The 11602-nt window shown below is 35.2% G+C and overlaps 1 protein-coding gene across 2 annotated transcripts; it reads right to left on the minus strand.

Annotated features, from left to right (window-relative positions):
- Positions 1-4869: 4869 nt before the first annotated feature.
- On the minus strand, positions 4870-8310 carry LOC144659615 (uncharacterized). Of its 2 annotated transcripts, XM_078520083.1 has the most exons (6): positions 7993-8310; positions 7549-7614; positions 7350-7424; positions 7182-7254; positions 5621-5695; positions 4870-5068 (listed from the first exon to the last, which is right to left on the minus strand). In XM_078520083.1, the coding sequence occupies exons 1-5, from the start codon at positions 8131-8133 to the stop codon at positions 5622-5624; spliced, it is 429 nt and encodes a 142-aa protein (XP_078376209.1). In that variant the 5' UTR covers positions 8134-8310; the 3' UTR covers positions 4870-5068; position 5621. The 2 variants fall into 2 exon arrangements, with proteins under 2 accessions (XP_078376209.1, XP_078376211.1); XM_078520085.1 differs by lacking the exon at positions 7182-7254.
- Positions 8311-11602: the final 3292 nt, after the last annotated feature.

The raw sequence follows: 11602 nt of genomic DNA on the forward strand, positions 1-11602 counted from the left end.
CGTGAATGAGAATACTAAATGTATTGGTGTAGAGCTATGAAATGATTCTGTCTTTTTGTGAGCGGCATGTTAGTATAGAAGTTGTTTGAAGGGAGATATGATCACGTTGGTTCCTTGTGTTTACAGCGGACGCGGGTAATCCATTTATTTTTTTTTTTTACGACAATCTATTTTACAATTTTATACGACGTCTTTTTTTTCTTTCACCTTTTTTTATGAATCTATTAGAGATGCAAATCAAGTACTATACAGTATATTATTAAAAGGCAACAAAATTCGTCAGTTTGGCGAGCTTTTTTTTTTGATAAATTATTTACGTATCATGACTATCGATTATCGTACAATACGCTTGGAACTATAAAACATTCAGAGACTGCTAAAATTGGACTTTATTCATACAATTGTCCTGAAATCAACCTTTTAATACCCAACACAGTCGCAGTCCACAGTTCGTGCCTGCAAAATCGAAAAATTTCATGAAAACACGGAATATCACTAGTGCTTCGAAGATTTTCATATTTTCTCTAAGATTATTTCTTCTATTTGTCATGTGAAATTCTTAAGAGCTATAAATCGAGCCATTCAAATAGGTTTTATACATACAAGCCATTAAACTTTGAACCTACGGTATCGGTCAGCGGGATAAGAACATTACAAAGAAACATATATGCTAATTTTCAGCGCAAATGACACGCAAGTCGAAGTGGTCTAGCGGTTAAGCGTTTGGTCTTCAAAACCATACTTGATGTTAAGGGTCGCCGGTTCTAACCTCAGAGGGGTGTAACAATTTTTTTTTTTTTTTTTTTACGACAATCTTTTCTACAATTTTATACGACGTCTTTTTTTTTTCTTTCTCCTTTTTTATGAATCTATTAGAGATGCAAATCAAGTACTATACAGTATATTATTAAAAGGCAACAAAATTCGTCAGTTTGGCGAGCTTTTTGACGATAAATTATTTACGTATCATGACTATTGATTATCGTACAATACGCTTGGAACTATAAAACATTCAGAGACTGCTAAAATTGGACTTTATTCATACAATTGTCCTGAAATCAACCTTTTAATACCCAACACAGTCGCAGTCCACAGTTCGTGCCTGCAAAATCGAAAAATTTCATGAAAACACGGAATATCACTAGTGCTACGAAGATTTTCATATTTTCTCTAAGATTATTTCTTCTATTTGTCATGTGAAATTCTTAAGAGCTATAAATCGAGCCATTCGAATAGGTTTTATACATACAAGCCATTAAACTTTGAACCTACGGTATCGGTCAGCGGGATAAGAACATTACAAAGAAAGCTATATGCTAATTTTCAGCGCAAATGACACGCAAGTCGAAGTGGTCTAGCGGTTAAGAGGCTGTATCTGTAATAGTGGTCTGCCCGATCTGGCTTGTTAAATAGATTTCGCTCTTTTCTAGTGTGTTGCAAGACTTTCATGTACTTATACTAAAAACACAATTCACTTGACCGGATCATTAATTTTTTTCGAGTTTTTAAGGATTTTCGGTTCACCCGAACGAGCACTTGTAACGACCACTGTCAAGGCTTAAATTTACCACAACTTTGAAAATTAATTAAAAAAGAACTAACAACTTCTGTACCAAACAAACACTACAGCCTGTTAAATTATGTCTTTTTAATTCATCACACCAACTTTCACGAACATTGAACTCGAATCAAGCTAGCAGCAAAACATTAACGACACCCCTATCACACACCTTGATGAAACACTTGAAAACGGCTCAGATTCAAACTTTATTTTTGAAAAAGTGAGGCGGTCTACTTCAATCAAACCAACGCAGCCGAAACGTAGATGTAATAGAAAATGTTCCTATCGAAAAAAACCTTTTGGTATCGTCTTAATGAAATATTTACAGCTGTGTAAACTTGCCCAATTTCGAAGATCTTCATGTTTGCAGCCATTTTGAGGGACTCGTCAGGACGAGGAGTTTCATCAACTGGCCTCGCAGACATACTTCACACCTTCAGAAATAAACAAAGATTAGATATAAATGCAGTGCAGTTCAACTGAAAGAGAATAAATCGTGTTTAAAAACATGTTTAACAGCCCATAATTTAATGGATAAATTATTATTCATAAATTAAAGTTAACAGCCCATCGACCGACCGACCGACTGACTGAGTGAAAATTTGCATATCACTTTCCATAACCATACTCGTTTCATTACATTCACGAGTAAAAATGATACCTTTCGTATCTTGGAAATAACGACTAATACAAATATAATAGGGGGCCATGAAACGCTTTACGCAGAACAGTGATATTTTACCGGCATTCTGGCAAGTGTATGGTGTGCATGTTGGGATGGGATTCTGTATTTCCTTGGAGCTCTTTTGGCTTCTCACCGAGTAACACAGAGCTGACCGCGGTCAATCGTCTGAATTGCGGTCGTTTCGGTTGTTTCGCTAACGACCAGTTCGCTAACGAGTTAGGTCGTTTCGCCTATGCTAAAGTCGTTTCGTTAGCGAGCTGTAGGTCGTTTCGCTAACGTATAAAGTTAATACCCTGACGTCTCTTTTAGTTCTTTTTCATCAACAGAGAAACAAAGCTTCTTCATCAACAGAATAAGACAATCGAACTCACGTTGGTAAACCAAATGTAATTCCTTTTTAGAGCTATATTTCGCAGGCAGTTTTTCTTTGTATTTAAGGTGGCCCGCGGGTATTTATGAGGCTGACAGTTCCCTTGTTTAAGCGCGTTTGAAAACGGGAAAACGTGAAGCGATTGCTTAGATTTTTGAGAATCTGAAAAAATAATGCTTAAATTATATAAAATGATAAATTTTATGGCGATCAAACGCGATTTGTTAAAATTATGAGCGATTTTTGGAAGCCTTCGTTTTTAATAAAATGCGATTATTTTGAAAATGCCACGGTGAATTTTTCTGTAATTACCACAAAACGCTGCCAAACAGTTGAAGTTAACTCACAACAACTTACAGGAAAATCCACTCCGTAGATTTCCTGAACGAGCGACATCTTTATTTTGCCTTTAAAAACTGTTGTGTTATGCGTCTGACCTGACCGTCGCATAAATTTGATACTTATACTAACCCAGTACCAGCCAGTTTTGAGTCTGATGTCACCTTAATCTTGTGTGTAAAATTTAAAAAGATCGTGTATATACATCAAATGTTAGCATTCAATAAAGATGCATGGTTTACAGTCGAATTTTTGAAAATATCAAACAAATGACGTTATTTCAAATTGCGAAAAATTTGTCGATTTTTTTTTCATTTTTTTTAAAGCTGCAGCTAGAACAGGATATTGCAAAGGTTTTTGCCGAGTTTCAGCGAGTTCCTATCATACGGTTTGAAGAATTTCGGTCGCAAAGTCGGGTACATTTGCTTTTCAAGTTCTAATCGCTTTGTAAACCTCCCATTTCGAATGAAATTATTCTGTTGTTGTTTGAAGAGAGGTGCTACTTCCAAATTCCGCACGATCTTCTACCGTCAAGGAATACATGTGCAGGAACGGTATTTGTCATTTTAGTAGTAACTATTTCAGGCTGTGTTATTTCCAAGTGGCAGAAGATCGTGCGGAATTTGAAAGCAACGCCTCTCTTGGAAAAAAAAACAACAGTATAATTTCATTCGAAATGCGGGGTTTACAAAGCGACCAAATCTTGGAAAGTAAATGTACCTGACTTTCCGACCGAAATTCTTCAAACCGTGTGATAGGAACACGCTGAAACTCGGCACAAATGTTTGCAATATCCTGTTCTAGCTGCAGCTTTAAAAAAATGAAAAACAAATCGACAAATTTTCCGCAATTCTAAATAACGTCATTTGTTTGATATTTTCAAAATTCGACTGAAAACCATGCATCTTTATTGGCTGCTAACATTTGATGTATATACACGATCTTTTTAACTTTTACACACAAGATTAAGGTGACATCAGACTCAAAACTGGCTGGTACTGGGTTAGTATAAGTATCAAATTTATGCGACGGTCAAGTCAGACGCATAACACAACAGTTTTTAAAGGCAAAATAAAGATGTCGCTCGTTCAGGAAACCTACGGAGTAGATTTTCCTGTAAGTTGTTGTGAGTTAACTTCAACGGTTTGGCAGCGTTTTGGGGTAATTACAGAAAAATTCTCCGTGGCATTTTCAAAATAATCGCATTTTATTAAAAACGAAGGCTTCCAAAAATCGCTCATAACTTTAACAAATCGCGTTTGATCGCCATAAAATTTATCATTTTATATAATTTAAGCATAATTTTTTTAGATTCTCAAAAATCTAAGTAATCGCTTCACGTTTTCCCGTTTTCAAACGCGCTTAAAAAAGGGAACTGTCAGCCTCATAAATACCCGCGGGCCACCTTAAGTCAGGAAATTGCGTTCATATTGAAGAAAAAGTATATAAGCAAGGATGGATAAAATATTTGTTGAGTGTAAATATTACCATTGCACAAACAAACGAGTCTTTTAACTTTTTAAACTATCCGCATACGAACCAAATTGCTTTGAAAAATGGCGCCGAGAAGTCCGCACTTCCCTGTTTTCAAACAAGTAGAAATTTTCCAGTTGAGCTCGAAAAAAATTTAGTAAACTTCAAGACTCTGGTAAAGTATTGAACTTTGATCAGTAAAAATTAGAACGTTATATTTGAGGTACATTTCTTTTCCTTCTTTTTTTTTTGGCAAATGTCTGTCGTTTGAAAACACAATGTTACTCACAGAGTAACACATTAATGCTCTACACATAGCCTGCTTACATAAGACACTATCTAATCCATGGCATTCGGGAAATTATCAGGGTAATACAACAAAGTACTGAGAAGTGAACTGCTTATTTATTAACTTAACTGCAAATTACATTTAAAGGGCAATCATCTGCGACACTAATTTCGAAATTATTTTAAAGGAAACAAAAAAAACCTATAGATAGTTAAACAAAGTGAAATTCATTCCAAAAATCCTTAATCAGGATTCCTTCGGCTAAGCAAGGTTTATCCAATGTCCGTCGCTTCGTGTCAGCTAATGTTTCGCCTTGCTTCCTTTCTTGAAACGAAGGGAACGCAGTTTTTCCTGAAATAGAAGAATTTTGTTAATGTGATTCAACTAAGTTCAACTGTGTTTTGTTAGAACAAACCTTGAGCGCGCTTCACCTAATGTATTGAGCGATAGTTTGCTTCATACTGAATCTATGAAATATACAATTCTTTTTTTTCTTAATTCTAGAGCGCGATTGGTTAAAACTAGGGAACATCAGATGATATCCTTTAAGTGATTAGTATCCGGTCCCAGTTTTAATTTCAAACTTTGCATTTTATATTTGCACTTTCAGTTTTCATCCCATGCTGAAATTGAATAAACCTGAACATTTTGAACAGACTAGGAATATTTTCTAACGCCAACAGAATAGCTTCAAAAGTTATCAGCTTGAAAAACAGTCCCCCCAAATGAGTGACCTTGTGAAATAAAAAATGCTTGAAGGATAAAAGGCAATAGCCTCGATTTCCTTTTCCACCTCGAAAGCTGTTCACCTCTCAGGACAGATAATGTCTACCTGCCAATATGACTGTATATTTTTGCGCCAAGTAGAGGTTATTTTATGTATAAACGTAAAACATAATTTACCTCAAAACGCTCTCCTGAGTTCCTCTTTCTTCCAAATTCGATTGACGGTATGTAGGGAAGCGTAAAATTGTTCTCCTGAAATTCAATGTTTATATTGTGGTTTAAATTTAATCTTTGGTTTAAAATTTTTCAAACCAGTTTGATTTTTATTTTTCATTTTCTCATATTCATTATCATAATCTCAAACAAAGGGAACTAAAAATCAAACTAAAATTAAACGACAACATATATACACCTTATTGCAATAACGTTGTCACAGAAAAAAAAAAAAAGAAAAAGTTAAATAGGAATAGACTTGCAAAGTGTCATAATTGGTAGCATTTACAGAAAAAAAAAAACACGATTTTTTTATCTGCACACTATGAGTCCACTTTTTTATGCTCTATTAGGATAAATGGATTTATTCTTTTTTGTGGCATTTTAAGGCCCTTTGTACAAATCAATTTCATGCAGGGGCTTAATTAATTCCTTTTTTACTTTTTCTTATTTGACTTTTTCACTTTTTTTCTGTGACAGCATTATTGCAATAAATTGTATTTAATAACTTAGCAACCAATGCACAAAAGAATACCGTGTAAACAATTATCATGCGAACTCGCGCGAAATATCCGTTGTAAGCATAATATAGTGACCGAGTATTAGGAAAACATGCAAACTAATTTGCAGAAAAAAAGGTCTAGTTTTCGAAGCATGCGCAAGTAAAATTGCCGAGCCACAAACCAAACCTATTAGTTGATCAGTCACTTTTACTGAACATTTTGTTCAATAGATCAGTCAGTGGGATATGCCCAAACAATTAGAAGTTCTCTCTTCGATTTTAATCGGCTTTTGATAATTGGCTGGGGGGGGGGGGGGGATTCACCCCACGCCAACTTTCAGCCGATAGTACCCTCAATAGAGCCATCATCTTGCTGATAAATAGCGAGCAGATGAGGCCGAAGGATGAGTTCGATTGATTAAATTTGGCTTAATTCTGCAACATTGAGCAGGATAATTGCCTTTTTATGTTCGACAAATTTTACTTTCGTAAAAACTTTCGTTATGCAGCACTATGCAAGACGTCGGATAATTTTTTTACTGGCAGATAACAAGGACGTCCTAACAATTAAGTATGGGCATCGTTTAAATTTGTTGAATTATAAAGGCTGTAGAATGTAAACCAATGATTTATTTTACCATTCATCTTAATCTTCTGATGTCTTTTAATGTTCTCACATCGCATTGCCTAATGTCATCGAATCACGTTTTTATTGGCTCCGCCTCGGGAAACATTGAGACTCTCGGGAAACAAGATGAACTGTTTCCCTCGGGACCAGTAAAAGAGTGTTAACTGCTACACTAGAGGACCAGTAGAATTACAAGCTTGCGATACGCTTATAAATATCTTTTCATTACCGTTAAATTTTGTAGGTTCCCTCTTTCTTCCAATTCAATAGGCCGTATGTAGGGAAGTGTGAAATTTCCCTCCTGAAATTCAACGCAAACAATTTTTATTATTATTATTTCAGCTAAAAAGGATTATAGAGTATTTTTGCAATACGTTACAAATATATTTCATTACCGTTAAAATTTTTGTAGGTTCCCTCTTCTTCCAAATTCAATAGGCCGATGTAGGGAAGTGTGAAATTTCCCTCCTGAAATTCAACGCAAACAATTTTTATTATTATTATTTCAGCAAAAAGGATTATAGAGTATTTTTGCAATACGCTTACAAATATATTTTCATTACCGTTAAAATTTTTGTAGGTTCCCTCTTTTTTCCAAATTCAATAGGCCGTATGTAGGGAAGAGTAAAATTTCCCTCCTGAAATTCAACGCAAACACTTTTTTTATTATTATTATTTAAACAAAAAGAAGTATGGCAGATCAATGAATTTCCATGAACAATGTTGTACACAACTAGTTTTTAATTAAGAATTCTCCATTACCGTTAAAGGCTCACCAGCTTCTCTCTTTCTTCCTGATTCAACGGGTGGAGGTGAGAACTCTTTGTCCTGAAATCAAATTAAATATTGTTTTAGCATTAAAGCAGCAAAACAGATAACCAGGGAGTCTTTTTTACATCGTCTTACATCAAGTATTGTGTAAAAACAAATCATGGGTATATGATAGGCTTGGTGGAGAAATGAAAAAAGGTTTTATGAGACAGTGAACTAAGCTACTAGTAAGAAAAAACATGTTCAGAGTTCTCGCTACAGGTGTCGAACCTAGGACCTTTCGAGCCTTGCACACACCGGTCGGAGATTTGTGGGAGCTAGGACATATAACTAGGTTAAATTATGACCAACTTCCCGCATGCTGGTAGGATTAGCTTAAGAGTTGTCGCGAAACTAAGTCAGTTTCGTTATTATTAACAATGCATTCTCATTTACCAGAGCTTGTGCATCAACATCTCTTTTTGTTGAAAACTTGACCATAAGAACATAGGACAGTTTTTCTTCATTCGGTTGCGAAGGTGCAGAGAAGGCAAAACTTAGAATATAAAAACATAAAAATAATGCTAGCTGATTCATGTCTGAATGATGATTAGTGTAAAAGCCACTGTTACCTATGGCCAGCTTTCGACGACCCGGACTTTATATATGGTTAGGGTTTAATAAGTTTAAATTTAATTAGAATTATTTTCTTTTATAATTATAAAGGTTTTTATTTAAACAAGAATGACTTCTTTCCAGTTAATTCCAACAGAATTTGCCCCTCTCTCCGCCTTTTATATTGATGAGTATTGTATTTTACGTTCTCTATACGGCGCAAAAAGGTAATTTTACTTTGATTAATAACTAATTGAACACTTGTTTAATTAGCAGAATACCGTGTTCACAAGAAGCGCTTATTATTGTATATTTGACTTAGTTCATATCTCCTTTTTAAAAAACTATCGATGAAAATTTTTCATTAAGACTTTTAGAAAATTTGATCGATGAGTTGTTTTTGTTTCTCTGTAATAATTCAAGATTAATTTTTGTGAGATATAAACAACATTAATATGAATGATTTCATATTACGTTGTGTCCTGAGATTGATCATTGTTTTTATTTGACGGTAAGCTTTAAAACGTCTATAGACAACTCTCTTTTGTTAAAATTAATAAACCGAAGGATGAGTTTTACTTCCTAAACGTGGGCGGCTCTCAGCACAATAAACAGAAATAAAGTGCAAAGCTCACGCAAGCCAGAACAATTTTCGGGGCAATTTTCGAGCAAGAGTTTCAAACATTGCCAACATTTCTGACATCACATTCTTTTGTTGACTTCTTAAATTCGTTTGGTGTCCAAAAAACTTTAGAATCTTGGCACAACGCTTTATTCTTTTACGCTACGATAACCCTAGGCCGCTTCTCGATCAATATTCTATTATTTTTCAAAAGAACAATTAGTTCATTTAAACATATTTTCATTTTATTATTCCTTTTTAAAGTCACATATTTTGTATGATTTTGTCACGTTTTTCCAATAGTTAGCCATCGAAGGCTTTTTCCTGGAGCCTATAGTTTTATAAGTTTTATAAAGTTTTAATCTGTTTTGTCTTGGCTACGGTTCATCAAATGTTTGAAAGAAAATCAATTTCACCAAAGCTTATTTCTTGAGTGAAACTCATATCGAATTAAAAGAGCAAAAGTGACGAATGCAAAACGGGATGAAAACTAAACTGTTACAGACAATGTTTTTGAATTACGGTATTTTACACACACGAAGGTTGCAAAATAATATACATCTTTATTCGCTGCATCTCCATTCTCAAGGCTTCCTCCAACCGTGGGCGAATGTTTGCAAAGGAAGGAACTCAGTTGAACAGATATGGAGCTTATTTTTGTTCACGTATATTACAATTACGTATTACATTTTTTTGCGAAATAAAAGAAATAATTGACCTTATCAATATGACATGAAGCCGGCAAAATACTTTACGTGTATAAAAAGAGAGCCCGCTTTGTTTTAATAACGCTTTACCGTCGTGTTTTGACAGAAGAACGTTATACGCAAAGGCAGGGGGTCGTACAGTACTAATTACAGTCAAACTTGTATCAAGCGGTCACCCTCTATTAAGAAGCGGTCAGATGTCCCGCTACCGGAAAAAAAAATACTCAATTACAACGCCATAAGACATTCACGCGTGGGCACGACCGCTTGAAGAGAGAGGTAGGTCTCTACTTCGCTATTTCCAATCTTACTTATCTTTTCAACAACTGAATAAACACGTTTTTATGTGGCGTTGACAGCTTTCCATGTTCAAAATAGGAGCAAGCAACAAGGAAATGTGAGCAAAAGTAATGGATGCGCGCCGTTTCTGTTTCATTACATCATATAGGGCCTTGTCATGAAGTGAAATTTGTGTAAAATAACACGGCTAAATCTGTTACGAATTTTTATGTGAAAATAAACGTGGCAGAAACTTTAATGAAACGAAACCTTATTACTCGAATTTGCTTATACCTTTCAGAATATCGCAGCTGGCGTTTTTCGTACCCAAAACGAGTTGTTCCCTCTTCGAAAACAACAGGCATTGCATTTCCAACAAGTGAAAATTTAAGGGGATTACAGGCCTTGTGAATAAATATGTCGCCGAAACAATTCGCTCGATGCCCCTGTCGTAATCTTCATTCAAGTAGTTAAGGCGGGACACAACAAGATTACCACTTACAGACTAAAAGCCCTTCTGCGACTTAAGGGTCAAACCATCGTTTCCCGGAGCTTTACCAATTTGAAAGCCCAGTAGGGAGCTATACCATTCAACAAATCTTTATATTCTCCTCACGTTTTTTCTTTTATCTCGTTCAAGGTTTTCCAGTGTCATCCAAGAAAATATTGGCACTGCATGAATCGTTGTCTTCCCAATTCTTCTTAGAATCAGGACGAATAAAGTAAACTTAATTCTTCGCAGGGTCCGTAACTCTAAACGCTACTTATCTCTTAGTTTTTTCCTTGTACATGATTAAAGTTTCAAATCGCAGAAAATAGCTGCTATCTTTCTTCAATTAATTTTTTGGGCTACATAGTACAAGATCGGATTTCTTTTTATACTTCTCCAGTTTTGCGAGATTTCAACTGTCGGTAACTCATAAAATTTTTCTCCCCATTTTGTCACATTTCTTTGCAGCCAGAAGGGGTATCTTTTCAAAACGTTATTTACGGTCGCTACGCCATATCGTTTTCTAGTTTAAAATTTGATGTTACGTTCTACGGTTTGTTGTCCAAAAATGACCTAGCACCTCGAATACAAACACTATTACTACACCTACTACGGGTATCATTACACAACTGAAAAAAAAATATTTAGTTAACATCAAATACAAAACACGTATAATGTCGTCGTTGAGTTTACTGAGCGCTGCCACTTTAACGCAAGTTCATTGTTTGTACGGCTTTAAGATGCCTTACTGTCTCCGCACTGTCAAGTTTTCTATCTTTTGGAGAAAAAATTTTAGATTCGCGCTGAGTTATGTTGGCTGTTGTAGCGATGACTTGAGACTCCTCGTTTTAAGGTGTCTCGATACAGTACTTTTCTAGGCCATACCTACAATTTGCAATTAGCCTTTTACCGACCTTCCCTGTCTCGGATCGATATGAAAATATACACCCTAAATTGGTTTTAGATTGAAGTTTGATTTAATATATTTTTAAGGTAATCGATATTTCCATGGCAACGATAACCTAAAATCCCACTAAATACCATTTAATTTACCACTGGAACCTATTTAGGCTAAGTTAAAAAAAAAACTAGGTTCTTATACGTGTTTGCAGATATCGTTCATTTGGCGAGCGCGTTCAAGTTTAGTTTTGGCGGGAAAGTTTTTACTTCTTTTACGACCGGTAAACACTAGCTAATCTAAAATTTCGAGGTTCAGCTTTATTAGTAAAACCTCTTTTCAATTTATAATACGGTAACAGTACTTTACTTGAAAGTGTCCATGATATCGTGGCGTATCAGGTCAGTGACTTGATATCGTAGGATATCGGGACAGTAGATGGCGCTTCTGATGGC

This window comes from Oculina patagonica, chromosome 7 (genome assembly GCF_052425735.1).
Source record: "Oculina patagonica isolate OP01 chromosome 7, crgOcupat, whole genome shotgun sequence".
In the NCBI taxonomy this organism is placed as follows: domain Eukaryota; kingdom Metazoa; phylum Cnidaria; class Anthozoa; order Scleractinia; family Oculinidae; genus Oculina; species Oculina patagonica.